This window comes from Rhinocladiella mackenziei (assembly GCF_000835555.1).
Source record: "Rhinocladiella mackenziei CBS 650.93 unplaced genomic scaffold supercont1.4, whole genome shotgun sequence".
NCBI lineage: Eukaryota > Fungi > Ascomycota > Eurotiomycetes > Chaetothyriales > Herpotrichiellaceae > Rhinocladiella > Rhinocladiella mackenziei.
Window position 1 is genome coordinate 1866993 of NW_013550601.1, and position 22660 is coordinate 1889652.

General features: G+C 50.0%; 7 protein-coding genes and 1 non-coding gene across 8 annotated transcripts; 4 read left to right on the forward strand and 4 right to left on the reverse strand.

The window, feature by feature from the left end:
• Nucleotides 1–333: 333 nt before the first annotated feature.
• On the forward strand, nucleotides 334–1984 carry Z518_05824 (40S ribosomal protein S27; the record flags this gene model as incomplete). Its single annotated transcript, XM_013416635.1, has 3 exons — nucleotides 334–1125; nucleotides 1684–1746; nucleotides 1802–1984. The coding sequence occupies 3 exons, from the start codon at nucleotides 334–336 to the stop codon at nucleotides 1982–1984; spliced, it is 1038 nt and encodes a 345-aa protein (XP_013272089.1).
• A 761-nt stretch (nucleotides 1985–2745) lies between these two features.
• On the reverse strand, nucleotides 2746–3483 carry Z518_05825 (uncharacterized protein; the record flags this gene model as incomplete). The annotated part of the gene is made up of 1 exon (XM_013416636.1): nucleotides 2746–3483. The coding sequence occupies one exon, from the start codon at nucleotides 3481–3483 to the stop codon at nucleotides 2746–2748; it is 738 nt and encodes a 245-aa protein (XP_013272090.1).
• Nucleotides 3484–3818: 335 nt separating this feature from the next.
• On the forward strand, nucleotides 3819–5552 carry Z518_05826 (uncharacterized protein; the record flags this gene model as incomplete). The annotated part of the gene is made up of 1 exon (XM_013416637.1): nucleotides 3819–5552. The coding sequence occupies one exon, from the start codon at nucleotides 3819–3821 to the stop codon at nucleotides 5550–5552; it is 1734 nt and encodes a 577-aa protein (XP_013272091.1).
• A 1799-nt stretch (nucleotides 5553–7351) lies between these two features.
• Nucleotides 7352–7453, forward strand: Z518_05827. Its single transcript has one exon. It is a non-coding gene; the product is annotated as a tRNA-Glu (tRNA).
• Nucleotides 7454–8339: 886 nt separating this feature from the next.
• On the reverse strand, nucleotides 8340–10088 carry Z518_05828 (uncharacterized protein; the record flags this gene model as incomplete). Its single annotated transcript, XM_013416638.1, has 4 exons — nucleotides 8340–9139; nucleotides 9196–9770; nucleotides 9829–9899; nucleotides 9954–10088. The coding sequence occupies 4 exons, from the start codon at nucleotides 10086–10088 to the stop codon at nucleotides 8340–8342; spliced, it is 1581 nt and encodes a 526-aa protein (XP_013272092.1).
• A 2598-nt stretch (nucleotides 10089–12686) lies between these two features.
• On the forward strand, nucleotides 12687–14146 carry Z518_05829 (uncharacterized protein; the record flags this gene model as incomplete). The annotated part of the gene is made up of 4 exons (XM_013416639.1): nucleotides 12687–12890; nucleotides 12939–13043; nucleotides 13105–13487; nucleotides 13579–14146. 4 exons carry the CDS (start codon nucleotides 12687–12689, stop codon nucleotides 14144–14146), a joined length of 1260 nt encoding a protein of 419 aa, XP_013272093.1.
• A 1450-nt stretch (nucleotides 14147–15596) lies between these two features.
• Z518_05830 (uncharacterized protein) lies at nucleotides 15597–17150 on the reverse strand (the record flags this gene model as incomplete). The annotated part of the gene is made up of 3 exons (XM_013416640.1): nucleotides 15597–16152; nucleotides 16205–16666; nucleotides 16723–17150. The coding sequence occupies 3 exons, from the start codon at nucleotides 17148–17150 to the stop codon at nucleotides 15597–15599; spliced, it is 1446 nt and encodes a 481-aa protein (XP_013272094.1).
• Nucleotides 17151–20295: 3145 nt separating this feature from the next.
• On the reverse strand, nucleotides 20296–21857 carry Z518_05831 (uncharacterized protein; the record flags this gene model as incomplete). The annotated part of the gene is made up of 2 exons (XM_013416641.1): nucleotides 20296–21190; nucleotides 21367–21857. 2 exons carry the CDS (start codon nucleotides 21855–21857, stop codon nucleotides 20296–20298), a joined length of 1386 nt encoding a protein of 461 aa, XP_013272095.1.
• Between the last annotated feature and the right edge of the window lie 803 nt (nucleotides 21858–22660).

A 22660-nucleotide genomic window follows, 5' to 3' on the forward strand; every position in this document is an offset into this window, starting at 1 on the left:
CGGCGTCGGGGATTTCGACCACCCCTATCCCGGGTAACTTCTCGCCCGAGCCAGGGTTGAGCCACAGGGCGCGGCATCACCCGGTTCCCCTAAAACGGGGGTGGGCTGGAGCAGACCTTGGCAAAGGGTTTGCTGCATCCAAGCTGAGGATATCGATTGATTACCAACCTTCCTTTGATCGTCCATTCATGTTACCGAGTCGTCAGGATATGATCGTCTGAAACCCATCTTGTGAGTAGACATCCTTCACAACCTAGTCTTCCCAACATTTCCTCGCCAAAAATCACATGTGTGTGGCCCTGGTTGAAGCTCCATGCCAGACATCGCAACATTATGCCTTCAACTCAGGAATCAACTCCGGGGATCAAAATATTGATGCTCCATGGATATACACAGAATGGGCCTCTGTTTCACGCCAAAACACGAGCTATGGAAAAACACTTGCAGAAAGTCTTTCCTGGGGCTTCTCTGAGTTATCCTACAGGTCCTCTACATCTCAAGCCAAGTGATGTACCAGGTTGGGACACAAGGACAAGCGAAGATCCTGACAACACTGAGGCCTATGGTTGGTGGCGCCGTTCAGACATTTCCGATCCGCCCGAATATGTTGGATTGGAAAGGGGTTTGGAATCGGTAGCCCGAATTCTCGTGTCCGAAGGTCCCTTTGATGGAGTCATTGGGTTTTCTCAAGGCGCTGCGCTCGCCGCAATGCTGGCCTCATTACTTGAAGGAGAGTCCAGAAAGCAAGCATTCCAAAAAGCACAGTCATTATCACCGCTGGCGATCCCCTATCCTTCATCTTTCGAAGGATTGAATCATTCACCCCTCAAATTCTGTGCGGCATATTGTGGATTTCGGGCACCTGGGGAGAGGTATCGTGGATTTTACGAAGACCCGCCTATTCAGACGCCGGTGTGTCATTTTATTGGCAGTCTTGACACGGTGGTTGATGAGACCAGAACACAAGCACTAGTAGATGCTAGTGGTGGCGCAGAAATGACTCAAGTGGTGACGCATCCCGGGGGACATTTTGTTCCGAGTGGTAAACAATACCTTGACATTGTTGCGGCATTCATCAAACAGAAAATGGCGTCACAAGACGAGAAAAATGAGCCGGAAGAGCGGGTAGAGGATATGGATGTGCCGTTCTGAGGACATTTTGCTGGTTTTTCCCGATCTTCTGCGATAGATTTGATACCCAACAGACTGATAGAACGGCCCAGAGGAGTGGGATTGTATGTGCTTTCGATGGCCTCTGCTGTGAGATCCCTCCACAAAAAGTAGAAAGTGATTGGGCGGTTGAAGTAGAAGTGTGATCACGTGAGTTGACGTTGCTCGAGGCTAGCACCAATCCAACCTGCCAAGATGTGCGCCAAAGAGAGGGCTCGCACACTTCTCCAAGTCCCCATTTTCGACCGCATTTGACCAACATCTCAATCGAACACTCGCATCGTCGTCGACCAAGTCGATATCACAGAAGATCTCAATTCACGTCAAGCTTCTCAGATTGGTCCTAAAAATCAGTCAAAATGGTATGCAACCGTCCTGTCGAACACGGCACAAATCCATGAGCTTAAAATTTTCCCTTTGGCAACCGCACAGCACACGAGAACAGCGACAATCATCAACACCAATTCCCAAGCGCTTTCATATCAAGGATATAGCTAATATTTCTGATTCCAGGTCCTGGCCGTTGATCTCCTCAACCCTACCCCTCAGGCTGAGGCCCGCAAACACAAACTCAAGGTACGAAATCAATCCACCGGCCGGCCAAATATCCCACATCTAACATTTTCTTCAGACGCTCGTCCCGGCTCCTCGATCCTTCTTCATGGACGTCAAGTGTCCCGGCTGCTTCACAATCACCACTGTTTTCTCCCATGCTCAAACCGTCGTCATCTGCGCAGGCTGCTCAACTGTACTTTGCCAACCCACCGGTGGCAAGGCCAGACTCACAGAGGGCTGCTCTTTCCGAAGAAAATAAACGATCAAAAGAAAATTGGGCATGGTACTTTGATGGCATCATATTTTTTTTTTTTTTTGCTAGATAGAGGATGGATTCCCACACGAACAATCACCCCGACCCATGATGGATGGAGTTCCGGATATCTTGCAAAAAAAAAAAAAAAAAAAAAAAAGACGTTTTCCGAGAGCATAGGGGCCGAATTTCGTTTTGTTATGATAACGGCGTCAATCAATTCTTTTCAAGGGATGAGAACATTTACGTCCCTCTCCCCTAAAAATGTCTTTTCTGCACGGGATGACGAGGCGGAGGCAACGAGATTCTGCATGAACATATACACTGTGTTGTAATGTGAGGAGGGCAGGTTCTTGATGTTGAGGAGGCCTATGACCTTGCATTAGGCTAAATCGCGGTGGAACGGGATAGTCATGTACTCTTAGTACCACAAAGAGGCAAGCAATCAAAATCTTCGAAAAGCATATGAACTTCCTGTCCTTATCCTCCTAGTTGTCATGATACCTTGACCAATTCCAGATTTGTCTGCTGTAGCCAATGTGTCCTTCATTCTGCTTCGGTTCTGAAGGTACCGAATTCATTCATCGGGCTTCTATGAACATGGCCCGTTTGCTGATGTGTTTTGTATTTTCCACCCCTGCACATTCCAGCACACTTTTCATGCAGGGTCGAAGTCTGCGTTCATGTCTTGAGCGACCGAGGGTGATAGGAGATCTTGGCACAATCCATGGATGCACGTGACGGCCGAAACTGGAGAAGGACTGCCATCAACACCGTTCAAGGTCCACCATGATCTTGTTGACGAGCTTCTTTTGATCTTTTTCTCGTAGCTCCTTTTCGTCCATCTCTCTCAGACAGCGACCCACTGCACATATTCCCTTCACACCCGCTTCGGGGCAATCAACCCACACCCGGCCATTTCGGCCAACGGCTATTTCAAATCCACCGGGCAGCTTGGAGCCCAATTCGTCCAACGCCACCGCACTTTGCCTTCTGAGCAGCCTTTCCGCCAGCCCCGGACTGACGTCAAAGACCATACCTCCCGTCAGTGGTCCCAGTCCATCTGGTTCTGATTTTCCCGTAGAAGGATTCACACAGCTCAATTCGACCTCCATATTCTTCTGGGCAGACACCACTTTGGCATACACGAGATCATTCGATTTCAGCTGAGGTCTTGTCTTCTTAGTCGCTCCTTCAAAGGCGAGTTGGGGCAGAATCGCTTGTTGTGAGTGGGAGTTGATGAAGAGGTGGAAAAAGTCTGTCGAGGAGGTTCGTACTTGTGCAATAACTAGATCACCGGCCTTGGGGACATAACGAGCATCTGGTGTCGCGATTTGAGCAGTCTTTTTTCGATAATCGACTTCTAAAAGTCCTCCAATGGTGGATGTGAAGGTGTTGGAGATGGAGTCATATTGGAGTCCACGACCTATTTTGCTTTGTTGAGATACTGGTATTTGACTAGCTGGAACTTGATCTCCGGGCAATAGAACTTGAGTCGTAGCCATACAAGTAGTCAAGTGAGAGGATTTCAAGAGAAACGTAGTCAACAACTTATCCCACGCGAAAAGATGCTTCACCGAAAGGCTGAGTCAAACAAGCCAAGGGGTTTTGTGCGGGCCGTGTTACAAGGCTGACCTCGGCTGACCTTCCTCTGACTATGGGGCTTTTTCGCCCAAGGGTTCGAAAAAAAAGTTTCTCAAGGTACCAACAAGATTTCAAGGTGCGCCTCGTGGAAAGCTACCACGCAAGGACCGATTTCGGTTACCTGCATTCGTTCTTCCCCCAAAATTTTTTCAAAATACATCATTGGCCCTGTAGCCTCGGGCTGTTTACCACGACCATGAGTGACGAATCCAACGGGGTGCCGACCCAAGGGTTACCCGAACACTATGCCATTGGTATTTCGTTCGGAAATTCCTACAGTTCAATAGCACACATTTCAGGGGAAGGAAAAGTTGAGGTGATCGCCAACGAAGAAGGAGATCGACAAATTCCTACCATTCTATCATATATCGACGGAGAGGAATTCCACGGAACACAGGCAAAGGCGCAGTTAATTCGGAACAGCAAAAACACCGTTGCATATTTCAGAGACTATGTTGGAAAAGACTACAAATCGATAGATCCTACGCCCTGTCATGCCTCAGCCCATCCTATCGAACACGACGGTCAAATCTCCTTTTCCGTTCGAGATACAGAGAGGGAAATGGAAAACAAGGTGCCTGTCCTCGAAATCGCCACACGACATTTGCGACGGCTGAAGAATTCCGCCTCCGATTTTACTGGCAAGGCTGTGACTGCTGCGGTTGTTTCCGTGCCCACAGATACCACCGACGACCAAAAGGCGGCCCTGACCCAAGCTGCGGCCAACATCCAGGTGGAAATCCTCCAATTCATACCCGAACCCATTGCGGCTTTGCTAGCATATGATGCGCGATCGTCTGAACCTGCCACGGACAAAATCATTGTCGTCGCCGATTTTGGTGGAAATCGATCGGACGTCGCCGTGGTCGCATCAAGAGGGGGCATGTACAGCATTCTGGCTGCCGCTCACGATTACGAACTGGGTGGAGCGCAGTTAGATCAAGTCCTGATCGATCACTTTGCCAAAGATTTTGAAAAGAAGCATAAGATTGATCCACGCAAGAATGAGAGGAGCTTGGCAAAATTGAAACTCGAAGCCGAGGCTGTGAAGAAAGCACTCAGTCAGAGTAACAGCGCCACTTTCAGCGTCGAAAGTCTTGCAGACGGTATTGATTTCAGATCTACGGTCAACAGGACCAGATACGAAATCCTGGCCTTGAAACCTTTCACTCGATTTACAAGGCTTGTGGAGGAAGTCATCAGGAAAGCTGAACTTGATGTTCTCGATATTGATGAAGTTATCATGTCTGGAGGTACCTCCCATACGCCCAAGATTGCCAAGAATATCGAAGCCATCTTCCCCGAGTCGACGAAAGTTCTCGCCCCTGCTACCACACCGACGGCATTGAATCCCTCTGAATTATCGGCCAGAGGAGCTGCCCTTCAAGCTTCTTTAATCCAAGAATTTGAAAAGGAAGATATTGATCAATCCACGCATGAAATGGTCACCGTCACCCCGCACTTGACTGCTGCGGTTGGCTTTCAGGTAACTGGTCAACCTGCAGACTCATTGACAGTCATTGTTCCACCCAACACGGCCGTTCCCGCACGAAGAACGAAAGTTATTGATTCCCTCGAGGGCGACGTCTTGATTCGAATATGTGAGGGACAGCGTGAGATCAAAGTTTCCCAGGCCGAACCCAAACCGAAAGCTGAGACAAACGGTACTCCGGGTGATGATGAGGACGACGAAGCGGTCGAAGATGATGAAGATGATGAACCAGAAGAGATTCGTGAGAAGATCTGGAAACCAAAACAAACTCTTGCTGAATTCGCATTCAAGGGTCTCAAGAAGGGTTCCAAAGTAGAGATCATGGTCGACGTTGACGCCGAGCTTGCATTGTCTATCACGGCCCGGGAGATTGGTGGTAAAGGAGGTATCAGAGGTGAGATCAGGGCTTCGGAGTTGGTGCAGAATGGCAGTGCTTGATGGAATTCTTGTTGTTACTGGCATGGCGTGGCGCAGTGATGCTTTTAGAGAAAAAGAATATTGGATACTCAAGACGCACAGACAGATCGAGATGTATTTGGTTGATTTACGATACCCATGGGTAAGGAAAGGGCATGAGCCCTCAGCAATAGAATCCCTCATCCATGTGTTTAATGGATTCGGTTCTTGACCCTGTATTTTGGGTTGTTTCCATTGTTCCTCTCTGTGCCATATGCACCCTCATCTTGGCCCCTATCCACCTCAGCCTTGCACAGCCTTGCACACTTGTCTTATGAACGAGGTCGCCAACAACAACTGCCAATTCTGCGGCGATGCCCATACAGACACCTCCCCACTTAGCTCTTGTTACACTCGAGGACAAGTTGATAACATTGTCAACAGTGTTATGTTCATGTTGCCAGGTTAGTGGCTCTTCTTCTACGCCATCCTTCTCCCATTAAATGCCTTGGATATCCACCATACATCATTCCAGCATTTTACACACTTTCCTCGCGGCTTCTGCAATACTCTCTATATTCGATACGTCGGCTTTCTTCGAGCAAAATTCATCTCATATGGGAGCATGACCTCACGTGGGAGCACATGACAAGTGAATGCACTGTTGTTCTGGATCAATGCATTCCAACATTCATGCACTTGATATTTCTACGTTCGGAGACACCATCGAACTATATAGACATGTTCGTTACCATGCTGGGAACTAGGTAGCTAACCTCGTTCTCATTACAAGCCTACCAGCCAGTGTGAATGATTCATAACACCTACTTCCAGTACCCCTTGATGATGGACATTCTTCCACAATTTCAATCAACTCATTCCATCCTTCTCCGAACAGCCCAAAAAAGAGATTCAAAAGCTTACATGAAGGGGAAAAAAGGCTCACATCTGTGATACAACTGACTCCGGCTTCGGGAGTTCAAACAAGATTCTTGTTTCGAAATATCGGCAACAAGTTACTCTCCATCCATCCCTCAGAATTGACAAGTCCGATGTCAAGTCTCCAGTTCGATAGCTCACAGAACATTGAGGGCAAACTATATGATACTTGACGCACTCCGTATACCAGACTTGCTTGTCGGTTTTTCAATAAAATGCAAAGGCTACGGTGCTCGTGAAGGCCTCAGTATTAATAATATTACCGACTAGGTGCGGGTTGGTTCCCATTATTTAGTAACCATGATTACTTACATCCTGGCCAGCACACTGACATCAGAGTAGTCACGAACCTGAAAGGTTCTCAGCGATCACCGGGACGGCTGCAAGATGCGCTTGTCATATCGACTTCTGCGGCAAGTAAAAAAGCGAAATCCGACTAAATGGAGCTTCTACGTGTCTGCGTGGTCTGCTCAGAGGGCCGGAGCCGCTTATCCAATGAGTTCTCTTGGCAGAAGCGAAATCAACTATGTCCCAAGGTTATGGTGGTTTGCTTCTGCTCATTCAACAAGTATCCTGAACGGAGGAAGCTAGCGGAGTTCAAGGGTAGGCTGGAGGATGGTGAATCCGAGGTAAATTGGGGCGTCAAACAAGCCAATTGCTCAACGAATCCGTCGAAGAAGGACATGATCGCCGGATGTTGAGTGCTTACTTAAAGGATCGTAGCAGCATCTACTCAGAGATTGCTTGGCATGTCGAGGGACACGCCAGAAAATTGCTGTAGAACACAGGTACAAGTATTCATTTGGTACTAAGATGGGGCAGGACGAGTTTCAGTCACGTGATCACACAGGCCTAATTTTTCACACATATTTTAGAAACTAAAAATCCTGATCACAACCGTCTCCTCTATAGTGTAGTGGTTAACATAGTTGGTTTTCAATTTGGAAACTGATTTATTCTGGTTGAATACCCAACAGCCTCGGGTTCGATTCCCGATAGAGGAAATAGGGGAGCAAGGGTACTGTGTTTTTCTTTTTCTTTTTTTTTCTTACTATCCTTTTTTTTTTGTAATTTTTTCTGGATGTATTTTTGTGCTTTGTGATATTGGTGCCAAGGCGGCTGTCGGGGCTTGAAAATGTCTTGGCAAGCATTTCGTATTGCACTGTACTTACGTATTGCTTCTCGGATCTCTCCAGGGATGGAAAAGTCGGTGAAACAATTTGCCAAATGATGTTTTTACACCCAGTGTGTGCCTCCTTTTCTTGTCAGCCTTCACCGAGGAACCCATCAAATTTCATATCGTCAATGGACACCAGAGATTGGTAAATGCTGTCCATCATTCCCAGTGGATTGATCACGTATTTTGTATGGGCGAAGATGACTTTGGGACTTTGACGAACCACGTCAGATCACAGCAGCAAAGTATGTTGACGACATCCTGTGATTGGAAAAAGACAGTCATCTTATGTTTGGGCAATACGCGTTACGATTGCGAGCTGACTCCGATGTATTTCTAAACCCATAGCTAACTCCAGAGTCGGAATATACACACACACACTCACTCACTCACTCACACATACAATATCTCAATTGGAATATTTCGAATATTTTTGAAGGGTACCCCAAATGCACAACGCGTGTCGAGTATACAAAGACTTCAAAGGCATCCCTTTTTTTGTTGACGCAGAGGTGCTGAATTTTGCATATGTGCAGCGTATCAAACATCCACTCCTGGTGTCTTCACACTTCCTGGAATTGACATGTGCGGAGTCGCGGACAAATGAACCTTTGAGCATGAACTGTCGACAAAGCAGAATCGATCTGGAGCCCAGGGAATGATCAAGGTCCAACGAGTGCTCCAGATGCATCATTGGTGTCCTTGGGTCAAGTTTAATCCTTAGTGTTACGATCTGAGTCAGCCACCACAGCATCCACAACTTCCTTGTTGAGACCTCTCCAGTACCTCTGTCCCCAGACGAACCACCACACCAGAGAAATCAAGAGGACGAAGACATTGATGGGGAGAGCGTAGTTCATGGTGTTGGCGTCTACCGGGAGGAATGATGGGAAGACCAGGAAGACCATGACGTATGCCGAGTAGATGATGGCGAAAATGTTGATTGGAATTCCCCATCGGCCTAATGACCATTCACCATGTTCGATTCGTCCTTGGAATCGGGCATACAGCATGCAGGCGATGGCTAAGAGGTAGGATTGGTAGAGGCCAAAGGTGGACAGGGCGATAATGACGCTGAATGCCGTATAGTTGGCAATGTTGAGGAGGGACAACAACTTGACAATGAAGATTGGCAACCACACGGAACGGACAGGAACCCGGTGCCGGGGGTCGATGTAGGAGAAATAGGCCGGCAATGCACCATCACGAGACCAAGCCCACGTCAGTCGAGAAGCGGAGGCCACACTGCCCAACGCGCAAGCGATATTGACAATCAAGAGTCCTCCGACCATGGCCGAGCCTGCTCTTAAGGATCCCGTGGCCACTACGCAGATTGTGAGGAGAGGATACGAAGAATTAATGAGGTCGTCCACTTTCCCGGCGCAGAACAGGAAGACCAGAACCATTCCGTACGCCAGGGCACCGTTCATGACGATACTCCAGAACATGGCCCTCGGGACGGCATGGCGGGCTTTTCGGACTTCTTCGGACATGTGGACGGCGCCATCAAAGCCTGTGCATTTATGGATGAGCTTCTAACGTATCTCGAACCCTCCCGGGGCCACTTACCGACGAAGCCCCAAGTAATCGTCAGCATACCCAGATTAAACGAGACATATTCGTTGGTCCATCCCGACAGGGCTGACTTTTCCAAAAAGACGAAATCGGCCGTATGTCGAGGCGCAAGAGTCACCAAGACTGAAACAAAAACGATCCAGAGAATGATGTGCAGCAGACCTGCGACCAATTCCACCCAGGGGATGATCCAGAAGGCGTACATGTTGAGCAAGCCCATGACAATGAGCAACGCATACATGATCAGAACGACGTGCCAATTCTCTGGGACATAGCTGGGATAATTGGCGATGGCCAGGGTTTGAATCATGTTGGCGGCAATGTTCACAACACCAGCCAACAGAGATATCCAGGAGAACCAGGTGATCCAGCCTTGGATCCAAGTGATGAATCGTCTTTGGGAGGGAGGGGCCAGGTAATGAGTCCAATGATATTGCGCCCCAGCGATTGGCTGGACCGAGGACATTTCGGCCATGGATGCTACCTGGCATAACACTCCTGTTATGACAATGACATACCCCCATGCAGCGGATCGCGGGCCTCCATTCCAGAAGATGAAGGCAATATTTCTAAAAACGATTCCATTAGTACAGCGTGTGTGGAAACTTCAAAAAGGCGTGGTCGTACGATGCGATGGCCTCCCAAGACGACATATAACTGAGCGCGAAGAAAAAGATCTGGGCGAAGCTGAAGATTCTCTGTTCGGGATGTCAGTGTCTGCCGCCGTCCAAATTCGTCGCCAAAACACATACTCGAACCCTGGTTGCTGTATTCCTGGTGCCCTCCGTTCTTTGACCAGTGTAGGCCGTCGCACCATACGACCTCTTCTCCTCCTGCACATTCACTGCCGCCGTTTTGACGGGTAGCATTTCATGAGCTCCGTCCATCTTGGATACAGAAAGATCGAATTCAACCCGAGCCCTAGGAATAGAAGATCCAGGGGGGTTTGGAAGATGGAAATAAAAGGGAGGGAAAACGAAGGGAAGTAGAAAGCCGACTGGGCTATGCAGCCGAAGTCTCTCTTGAGGGGGGGGAAAACGTGGAAGGGAAACGTGGATGATGGATCGGAAATTGGCCCTAAACTGATGGAAGACAAAGTCCCTGACCGCAACATGCCCGAGAAACCACAATGACGATAAGGGAGCAGAAATGTCTCGAGAATGTCAAGGCCCCTGTTCCATCCCGCAGCGACGCTTGGTTTCGGCGGGAAATCTAGTCAAGAGATCTGGGGTGGGATCAACCAATCAAGGGAAGGTCCAGACACCTCTACGGAGGCCAATTGAATGGGGTATACGAAGGAACTGGCGGATCCTTTCCATACCGAGTATAGAGGCCAAAGCCCTGGGAGGGGATTTGATGTGTCGGTTGTCCTTGGGGGGAAATGGTTTGACCGGTTGACCTCCCCTCTGGTTCCGGACTCGGGCCCCAATAGATACAACGCGCTGGGACTAGTATGCCATCTCTTCAACAGGAAACTCGCGCGTGACGATAGGAGGACGGACAAGTTTTGTCCAGACTTGTTCTTGGGAAGTGGGTAGCATCGTCGCAGAGAAAAAGGGACTGGGAAGTTGTGAATTTCTCCACTGTAGCCGCGTGTCCAATGTGCGTGCTTCCCTAAAACTTTGTCGTTTGTCGAATGTTACAATGCATTCCAGTCAGACGGTCCTGGAACAAACTCCCAGGCGAAAGCCCAACAGACGAAAGGCCGGACAGGCATATTCCGGAGCTGCAAGCTATTGGGTAGGTGCAGAAAGATATTTCTGTTGTGAGGAATCGGTGTGTCTGGCTCTTATCTGTGGCATACTTAGCGCCTCTTTGGGCCATGTTCGCCGATGAGTTAACAGCAGAGCCGAATGGGCGCCGAATACTCCGGACTAGCGGCCCTGGGGACATTGGTATATTGCAGGCTTCGAGGACCAATCCGGATCCTTGCTGAGTTGTCTTCACACCAATGGCGCACCCAAGGTGCGGGCCGTGCATGTTGATGGATCGCTTTCCCTTGTTTTCCCCCGGCATTAGAGGGGGCAGATCCTGGCAGATCCCGGCTCTAGCAGCGTGTCATCTAATGCCGTTTCCGGATTAGTGCCCAGTGTCCTTGATCAAACCACAACTGGTCGGGCTGACATATCTCGTCGATTGGACAAAAGAACTCTCAGGATAAAGCAAAAGATATATGGAATGCAAAGAGAGAGGAGACAGATATGGCTGCCTGTGGCACATTTCACGGCGTTCCTCCTGATACAATGCAACGGCAAAAAAAATCAACGCACGGACACGCCTGCAGCCAAGGCTGAACCACCTGAGTCGTCGACGAACAGCAATCAAGCAGAGGCAAGCCGAATCCCTAGATCCTTCGGCAGTGGACTGAGATCTCGGCTTGCTGGTAACAAGGGTCTGGTTGTGTCCCTCTGTCATCCCCTGATTTGCGCAATCTCCCCTCTCAAGCGCCTCATACCACCAATCCCTGTCCCGCGGAGCCTGCTAGCCCGGAGTCCTAGAAGAAGAAAAGGAAAACTCAAAACTTACCAGCCGTGTGCTTTCTTTGTCTTGAATGTCCCCGATCGGCGGTGACCACCACAATGAGGACCATTCTGCAAGTGACCATCGCTTTCCCTAGCAGATGGCACTCATGATTTTTTCATTTTGGTCAAAACTCAGGGACCGAGACCCCGTCCCGCTTTTCACGTCCACCGTTCGAACAACCCATGGACTTCGGACTTGCGGAAAGGACATCTTGCGCATTCTTTCGATGAAAACCTTTGGGGCAAAGGCGCATTCTACTGCCCATCCGAAGCCTCGCAATCGTCAATGTCGAGAGCACTTGGATTGGCAGGGGGACTAGCGTTTTCCTTCGAATGGCCTCCGAAATTGTTCCTGCATTGAAGCCGGACCCTTTCACGTACAGTTACACAAGGTGTGACAGGGGGAGAGGATGATCTCGATAGCGACAGGAGAAAAACCATCACAGCGTCCTCACATCTCACCCACCACTTACCATCGATCAACCAACTTCCTCGAAACTGATGAAGGGCCTGCCTACGCAATCTGGGGGGACAAACTAGGGTGCGTTAAGCCAATGATTGAAACAAGTCTCGGTCTGAAATCCCTGTCGGTAAGTGTGTCGATGGCGTTTCGTTCTTCACACCCGACTGATTTGTGGCTGCATTCGGTTGCCGCGTACCTCGAACACCAACAGCCTACCAAGTTGCGTAGTCCGTATGTTAGGGAACCTTTTTTCATCGGACTACGGGAAAATACCCTATGCATATTCCATCTATGGGGGAGAGGGTCCAAATCCTTGCGAATAGACTCGTAGTACCCTGAGTCGGATTGTCGCAACTCTATTGATATTTCGTTTCTGAAAAACTCAGCCGGTCATCCCAATTTTTTCCTCCAGGGCCGTGCTAACCAAGGAGATATCTCTCCCAGACCGAAGTCCACCTCTCGCTTTATCACGAGTGGTTTCCCACCATATTGCTATCAATATGGCTGACAGCGATACAGGCATCAACGAGCCTTTACTTCCCCCATTTCAACAAATCACCTCCAACAATCGAGGGCCCATATCTTTGGCCACGGCCATTACGTTGGTCGTCATCACATCATTGACGGTCGCCGTCAAGTTATGGACGAGGCTCAGCACGACTCGAACACTTGGTCTCAATGATTTGGCGATCATATTTTCTCTTGTGTGTTATCCTCGACATGTTCTCAGGAATTCAACTGATGTCGTTTAGTCGTGTGCCCTCGGGCAGACAATTTCTCTGTGTCTAGCGGTCAATGATGGATTGGGTCAACACGTAACGGATATAGCTGCTTCTGAAATCTCTGATCTCAGCAAGGTGCGAAACCCTGGATATTCGATGCGAAGAGAAGAAAAAGAAAGGCTAATGAGGGGACCAGAAATTTTATGCTTCCAACATCCTCCTGGTCTTAGCACTGACAGGTGCCAAAGCATCCGTGACTCTGTTGATCATTGCCATCAAACCTTTGAAATCGGTCGTGATCGCCTGTTATGGAATGCTTGTATTCGTCGGTGTATGGGGGGTCGCCAGTGTATTCGTGTTGGCTTTTCAGTGTTTCCCCAATCGATGGGTACTTGGTCCAGACTCGGGTTTGGGAAACAACACTTGTATCGACCAGTATGCGATGCAAGTTGCGATCCGATCTTTGGATATTGCCAGTGATGTTGGAATCGTTTTATTGCCTATCCTCATGATGCAGAAAGTTCAGGTCGCGCCCAAGAAACGATTGGTGGTGATGGCTTTGTTTGGTCTGCGAATTGCGTGAGTATATATATCTAACGGGCAGTAACTATTTCTGCTCTCTCTCTCTCTCTCTCTCTCTCTCTCATATCTGACGTTTGATCTACTTTAGTACACCCATCCTAACTGCCATCACTATCCTCTCATTAGACGACTTCTATCATTCAACGCCTCAAGATCGTCCCTGGAACGCAATCACACCTGCCATATGGACATCCGTCGCTCTAAATGTCTCGATTGTTACAGCATGTATACCATCAATTAAACGTTTCCTCGCCGACTGGGCTGCTGGTCTGAGCGGTGTCGTCATATCTGAACCCTTCGAACTCGAACACTCGGCCGGCAAGACCAATCCTTCGGGCACCTATATCGGAGGAAGCGGAATGGGAAGTAAAATAGCCACCAAACTCGGACTGAGCTCTACCAGCAAGGCAGAAATAACTTCCACAAGAAGTTTAGGTGACATGGGCAATCAAGGAGCTATCAACCTGGAGACACGTCCGCGCAACGGCGGTCGGAAGGGCCAAGTTTCGCACGATACATCGGAGAGTGTTAAGGGCCTTACGGATGGTGTCATTATGCACTCGATCGACTATCGAGTCGAGTTCGAAGATCAGCATCCCGGAAATCGCAACGGCAGTTGCAGCTCCAGCGCTCGCGATAGATCGGATATAAGATAGAAAGACAGCAAGACATGAGTCAAGAAAATTGGGGGGTGGGGGCAACGGTGCTTGGGCTTGGGATGACTTCAGAACCCAAAGATATGTCAGTAATGTACAATGCACCAGTTTAGAAGGGGTTGCGTGGTCAATGCATGGAATTCCATGTCACTTTCTCATTTCTCGACTTCTCTTCTATCTCCTGTTCTCCACGATGCCCCAAGGGAACTATCATAAGATGCCCGATTTGATTAGAGACAGGTCCAGGCCGAGGCCGAGTCCGTAACTTACTCTTCCCAACCGATAGAAGGAAAACAATATACTCTTGAAGTGGAATGGACCGTTCTTGAACATGGGAGGCAAAATACTCGTGAGGATTATTGACCTCGATCATGATTGAAGACTTCCAGGCACGCAGGCGGTTGGTGTCGATATCCCTGACCGTTTGAGTTATAGAGCAATATTAAGCCTTATCCCTCATTTTCACCACATTGAGAGTTCTGGTCACAATCCGCAGTCAGCGTGGTGTAGAAGGGTGGTCTTCTGAGAGCTCATTTGACATGTTGTCTGACTGGCTGGCATCTCGCTGCTGGTGATACCGGGGAAAGAGGGCGGCGCTGCGTGCTGGGTGTTGGCAGTATTGAGCATCGCCCGGAGTAACGGTATCGATGGGAGTGACGAACACTTGAAACGCTCTCGAGACCTCATGAAGTACTGATGATTGGTGCTGGAGCAAGAGCTTAGGATATTCGAAAGGAGAGACACACATACTTACACCACCACGGCCCCCAATCACCCTTACGACCGCGGTCACAACCGCGAGGCCCACGACCTCTCGCAGAGGTGCTGTTCCATAGCCCTGTCGGTACATCAACCCCAAAGATACGATACTTACTGCCAGAACAGTGGACAGCTCGCTCAAGAGCAGCCTCCGCGGGTAGGTTGAGGAAACCTAGCCGGTGAACCGGCGATTCCCCGCATGTCAGTGTCACATTATTGTCGCTCGGCTCATAACGTTGTGGTGGTGGAAACACCGAAATCGGACGGCAGACGACAAAAAGGGTCCGACGGATCTAGAAAAGTGATCCCTCCGTGTATGTGAGAGAGAAAACGAGTATGAGACAGAAGGAAAAATGAGACGTAATTGCAAGTCAAGATATACGAGTCACCATACTCTCTCTTGCCGCTACAACAACACACGCGTAGTCACGTGTTAGCCATTCGATGGACGGAATGGTTAGTGTGTATATTTGGCATCTTTCGAACGCAATTATGAGTTGCCAAATCGGTGCGGACCTTTCACTCGGGAGTATCTACACCTCCACTGATCTGCTGAGACCCGCCTGGCGCAAAATATTGACATTTCCGAGACCCCGCTACAGGGAACCCCCTTCTTGCGAAAGTGCGTGTATTCTTCAGGAAACCCTGCCCCATGATGCAAAAACTCTAATTGACCATGCAAAACCCCAACCTACGCACGTGCGCCGGTAGTCACAGCAGCTTCTTGCTCTTCATCTACCCTCTCTGACATCCTCTCTCCCCGGCTCTTCCTCCCCGCAAACAGTGCAAGCAGCCCCAAATCATATGTAGCCTTGAGCGAGCCGGCGGCAATAAAAGCGACCCAGAAATGGTTATTCGTTCCTAGAACACCGGTGATGACAGGGCCTAAACTCTGGGCGCACGTTTTGACAACGTTGATCGTTCCCATGACAGCAGTTCGTTCGTGTGGAAGGACGATCGCTGCAAGAAATGCTGAGCGGGGCGCAACGTCCATAACTTGTGTACAAGCCCGACCAATCAGGAAGACCAGGGCTCCGGCTAAGGTCGCTGGGATGGGGATCAGAGCAAGACAGATTGCCGAAGGAAGGTGAGTGAAGACCATCGTCTTGACATTTCCCATCCTCTTGGAGATGGAGGACGCCACAAGCATAGAAAGCGCCGATATAATGCCAGTGATGGAAAAGATTGACCCAAGGTTGCGTTCTGGGAGATCGAATTTTCGCTTGAAAAAGTAGGTGACCCAAGATCTGGCGTTGTCAGTTTGTCTTCCGACATCATTGTCGAATCGGAAGGACTTACAAGGGAGCCAACCCGGATGCAAAATTATCCAAAGCGAATAAAACGCACAATTGGACCAAAACGATCCGACTTTCGTTGCTGATATGGGGGAGCAGCCTCCATCGTTTCTTCCTATCATCCTTAGTGGACCTATTCCCCAGTAGTGGCGCCGTTTCAGTCGCATTGGCCGACTTGGGCAGAGCGTCCACCTCGCACTCCCGGCTCAATATGAGAGCAAGGCATAACTTGATGATCCCGACGACTGCGTAGATGAAGAAAATGACGCGATAAGCTCTGATGGAGTCCAGCTGTTTCTCCTCTCTCAGAAAGGTAATAATCCCGCCGCAGCCGATAAATCCAAGGGCGGTTCCCGCAGTTCCAATCAAGGAATACCAGGCGTATATGTCGCTTCGGTCAGGACTCGCTGTCAAGTGTGCGATGGTCGACTCCTCAATCGCTCGAAAGGGTCCAATTTCATTGCCACTGCCAGAATCTGTCAGATTCAACGACAAGAGCCATTCAAATCCGGGGGGGAATACCTCGGACTAATGACGCCGATTATGGCGCCCGCAAGTAATACCCAGTAATGGCCGCTGAGCCCAAAAACGATACCACTGACACTCATCAACGCTGCACCGAGAACCAGAATCCACCGCCGACCCAGACTGTCGGCCATCAGAGTCAAGAGAAAACTGATGAACACGTCGCCAATCAGGGTCAAGGTCATGAAAAGGCCGATCCTCGCGTTCGAGATGCCCAAGTCCGAGAGGTAAGAAGCGAGGATCAATGTTGAGCCACCATACGCAAAGAGGCGAACAAAGCGCTGGAGGATGAGAATCTTGGTATCTGCTGGAGCATTGTAGAGAGTCACCAGGCCGACTTCCCGGAGGAATGCTTTGACGGGTCGAAGAACTTGGGAGGCTCCGTGGGTATGGGCAGTGGTTGAATCCTCTTGTCCATCCGCCATGGCGAGTGTCGATGAATTTGATAGTGTTGTTGTTTCTGACTTGAGTTCGAATGTCCAATGAGACCAGGGGACCTGGGACCTTTTCAGCTTTTCTTTCAGTGGCTTCAGTAAAATCCCCCAATACTGGCGATATGTTCCAGAGTGGGAACTTGTTGATGTGGGCCGAATACGGTTCCAATTGAGCGAGGTTCTAGGGCGTTTCGTGAATTGAAGATCTTAAAGACGCCGTGAGATGTCCTCGTAACACACGCCCTTTTTATGTAGGTAGTCCGTAGTAGGGCGCGGGCTTGGTCAAACGAGGTCTCGTTCCGCGAACCATCAGCGAACATAGCCTCCGGATACGTGCGGACGTGTGTGATTGGTTTCTGAAGTCATACCAATACGACAGCCGATACGAGGTCCAATTCGATCCAATGCGATCCGATTGGAGTCGATGATGACCCTCTACGGGTTGACTTGTGGCAGACAGTAAGTGGATGGGAGGCAATATCAAAATGCCCGGTCTGTCAAAAAAAAATCTCTTGCACCCTGAAGAAGTCCATTTTGTAATAGTCAGAGCACGTGATTCCATCACGTAATACCACGTGACAGCCAACTGTGCGGATAGATGGACAATCTCTACCGCTACGTAACGCCTAACCGGCACCCACAATTTCAGCCTCAAACGTAGTGAGCTCCTTCATGGTTCTCTTTGCTTTTGAATCCAAGCCCCCTCAAGCTTCTGATCTTGAAATTGAGAATCACAGTATGAACGACGACGTCATCAACATTCCGGCCTCCATCTCAGCGTACCTTGACAACATTAATCGCACCACCCCTCTCGGAGACGACCTGGACCTCTTCTTTCACTGCTGGATCCGCCCTCACTGCCCGGCATGTCTCTCCCCATCAAACCCGTACCCATGCTCATGGTGTGCAACCTCTCAAGTCTGCGTGCCCAACACCATCTACCCATATCCATTTGGGATCCTCTCGCCGATCAAATCGGAGGATATCTGCCCCCTCAGGTGGCGTGAGAGATGGGAAATGCGAGCCCGCCCATTCAGCTGCCGCTGGTCGAGCATGACATTCATCAGTGTCGTTGTGGCGGTGTCGGTCACGCTCATGGGGGGGTTGCTAATATACCTGGCCATCAGGATCGGGCGATGGATCGGGCGAAAGTGGAAAGCGCGCCAAGAGGGATGGTGGAGGATAAGGATGCGCCATTGGACGCTGAACTGGATGCAGAGAGCAAAGAGAGATGCATCTACCGAGACCGAGGCCGAGGCCGAGGCAGAGAGAAACGGTCGGACCGATGAAAGGACGCCATTGCTCGCCACTTAGCTCGCTTGCCGTCGTATACAATGAGCGCCTCAGCATATGGGAAAGCCAGGAACCCCTTTGTCTCCAAGCAATGCGATGAAATTTAGGTCAATGGGACCCCCGGGCATCCTTCCCGGGTATGGCGTTCAATTGGGATTCTGTTCTCCCCTTCCTCCATCAGGGGTTCCCAGCCCTTTACAAACTTTACTTATCCGATATTCCACGCTCAAGCTACTTTCTGAAATAATGAATCTCCCAGCGCCGACGAACAATGCCTGTTCTAGGGCTTTATATCGCATCGAACCGGTTTCGAATGTTACGTGAATGACTACCAAAGATTTCAGTCTTGGACCGATTTCCGTCAGGAAGAGAATCAACACCCGGGAGATCTGGAAAACGGTCCGACTGGGAGGATGGAGATGACATACAAGAATGACCAAAGTCAGTGGATCGAGCATTCACGCTGCGGCCAAGGATCCGCCTCATTTCATTCGTGATGTCCACGATTCCAGTGTAGTGGATATGGATCGTCTATGATGCACTGATGTTAACAATCTCCCTCAGATTGGGAACCGAATCGATAAAACACCCCATTGAAAGACAATACTGAGAATATCGAGGAGGACAAGACATACCTCTCCATCATGATCACTATGCTCAAAAGCTCAAAGATCAGCTTTGGCCATGATACCCAGGAAGGACAAGAAGAGCAATGGTACCTACCCAACGACGAGATCACTCCGCAACCTCATCCTCCCACCGTCCGGGTCATTATGGACGTAATCGATACCTTGGCCCCTTAGCCTTGCATCGACTCGAATTGGGAAGCCAGGCTCTGAGACCAAGGACCCTGAGGCCAGCGGGACGACAGTTAGAGGCGTTCCACGCGACAGGGAACCGACAGGCGTTGCGGGCCCGATGACGATTTGTAAATGCAAAGCTGGCTGGAGGGATGGGTGGTCGGCGATGGTTGAGGGATAGAATGTAGACTCGGTGGACGTAGACTCGGAAGCGAAAGACATGGTGATGGTGGATTAAGAGAACGGCAACGTGGGAGAGGAAGGAGGATTTGCTGGACCCCGCGTAATTGAAGTAGAATGGATATAATCATACCAAAGTTTGTTTCGGAGATGATTTTACGCCATAGAGATAGCAGTGCGACATTCGAGCATTCAAGATTGAAGTTCCAACGCGTTCCCGAGACAATTCTTTGACCTAGCCTAGCCTATTCTGGTGCTGCCACCATCGATGGAGGGTGTGAAATGAATACAAATTCCAACCCGTATAGGATGAGACAGACGTTCCCAAGTGGTATCGAAGGGGCGGGGCTCCTTGTGCGCAAGGCTGAGTGGGATGTCTACCCCGCACTTCCTTTTTCCCCACTTTTCCCCATTGTCAGGTTTCCGACTTGGGGCGCTAGGAAAATCAAATCGTGGTGAATACATATGAATTTTGTTCTATTCTGGCTTGTTCTGCCCTAAGTAGTCCGGGTGAAAGTTGGAAGATAAGAGGTATATTTCGCCAGCACGGGAGAGGGACCCATTGCAACGCCGGGCAATAATTTAACCTTCTCAGCAGCGGGCTGGTTTGACCATGCCGTGTCCATGGGGAAGAGAGGGAGGGAAAAAAAAAAAAAAAAAAAAAAGGAGGGGGGGGTTTGAACAATTTCAATTGTTATCTTGCCTGCCACTATGAAAGCATCCTGCCATTTGAACCGCGATAGGAGGGGGTTTTTGCGCAAGGATGATACAGTGATGTCCCTCAATCAATATCAAGAATGCGTGCATCGATGATAAGAGTATTTTTGTTTCCCATCCAAACAACAACGCTTGTCACCACTTGCCTACAATCTGGCAGCCAACTTCTCCGCCGTCTCACCGAGGGCATAATCGCATTTTCCAACGGTACTTCTCACCCTCTCAGCTTGTTCACGACTGACGATCCGTGCCTCGACGGCAGGATTATATCCCAGGCCGCTCTTCTTTGCGATCTCGGCTTTGCTAAGTGTACCGTCTGTGTTCTTTCTGCCATCAGCGCGCTTATAGACGGTGACGACGACGGCACCGCCCAAACCCAAATTATGCTGCAATGCGACATCGATATCCTTGACCAGACGGCCATTGTTGGCCCAACCGCGCAATTGCCACGTGAGTTCAGCGCACTGCGCCAGTCCCGTCGCGCCGAGCGGGTGGCCCTTTGAAATCAGGCCACCGGACGGGTTGACGACAGGACCCTTGCCGCCGTATGTGATGTCCCCGTTGCGCACCATGAGGTGGGCTTTGCCTGGGTCGCAGAAACCCAGACCCTCAAGCAAAATAAGTTCGTTGGCCGAGAAGCAGTCGTGGAGCTCACAGACTTTGATGTCGCGAGGGGAGACACCGGCCTCGGCGAGCGCGGCTTTGGCGGCGCGTTTCGTCATGTCAAAACCCACGAGGTCCATGGCGCTGCGGCTGTAGAGGGCGGGGGCGTCGGTCATCAGTGCTTGACCGGCCATGAGGATCGCGTGGGATTTGAGTTCAGGGCGTGAAGCGAGGAAGCGGTCGGACACGATGATGGCGGCGCCCGCGCCGTCGGATGTCGGACTGCATTGAAGTTTGGTCAGGGGAAAGTGGATCATGGGTGACGTCTCGATTTCCTCGAGGGAGTAAACTGTTTTGAATTGTGCGTAGGGGTTGCGGGAGGAATGTTCGTGCGAGATGCGTGCGATTTCCGCAAAGTCTCGTGCCTCGGCGCCGTATCTGGGGTGTGTGAGTTAAATAGTAGACCTCTTTTTGTGGAGGAGAGGGAAAAAGTTGGCGGGGAGGAGGGGGAAGGAGGGTTCAGCCTTGGCTGAAATGCCATAGAGGACCAGGGTTGACAACTGGCTCCATTCCCACCAAGGACGACCCTGCTCGTGTGATTGATTGTGACTCACTTCTCCATGTACTCCCTGCCGGCATTACCAAAGAATTGTGCGTTCCGGGGAGTGTCGAACTTGCCCCTCGTCTCCTCCATTAGCCTGGTGCTCAACCCCATGGGACTAGGTCGATCATGCCAGACGCTCTTGATGCTTCCGGGCTGCATAGTCTCAAAGCCAATGACCATGACAACATCAACGATGCCACCTCTGACCAGAGTCCGAGCAAGCTGCAGACCTGTACTGCCTGTGGCGCAGGCGTTGTTGGTGTTGTAGATGGGGATGTTGGTCATGCCGAATTGATAGAAGACGCGTTGGCCGGAGGTAGTGTCGCCATAGCAATAGCAGGCGACACCGGTCTGGACGTCATCGTAGGTGATATGGGCATCGAGGAGGGCTTTGCAACCTGCTTCAAAACCTAGTTCAGTGTAAGGGCGGAGACGACGCGGTTTGATAAACTCGGTCAGACCGACACCGAGAACATAAGCGTTGTTTGGAGATGAGGACATGGTGGAAAGATGAATCCTCTGATAGGGTGCTCAATGTTACCTTTTTTTCCCCGGGTACTGTGATATCTGGAAACGAAGGTGTGACTTGGGACGGAGATGGAATTGCATTAATATATCATCCCATCTCGAAAATCTGGATGATTACTGAAATCGAGCTGCCGTCGATGTTAATGGTGGACGGCCTGAGCGGGCTTGGGCGCTCCCCCCGCAGTTGAACCGGCGCCGACGAATAGACCAACCGAGGCTGTTTCGGTAAGACGTCGAGTCAAGCAAACTCGGCCGTCTTACTGGGAACGGCCAAAAACTTTTTCTTTTTCTATTCGTACATGGATATCTCAAAGGAAACTAACGGTACAGTCCATCCACCAGGCCTGCCACTACGCCATGAAAAGAGATTTGAATAAAGCCTTGAGGGAATGGTTGTTGGCCGTCGTGAAACAGCCATATGATGCTGGATCCTTCCTGGGGAAGATAGATCTCCCGGTCAGCTCACCAGTGGTATGTGATATGGCAGGGCGGCCACCTAGTATAATCATTCATAGACTCATCCCCAATACGCCCCATTAACACATTCGTCGTCCCTCGACGACGCTTATCGTGCACTCTTCTGAGGCGATCAAAAAGGTCCTGTGAACCAACGGCACATAAACAAAAGGACCAACCACCGTGCCGCCCAGAGAACGCCTTTTGTGTGAGCCGTGAATGTTCACGGTCAAAATGGTTATGATATGTTGGTCCAGCCAAACATAACATGGGGTATCTTTTCGAACAAATGTCAACGGCCGTGATATCGTGGAGTCGTA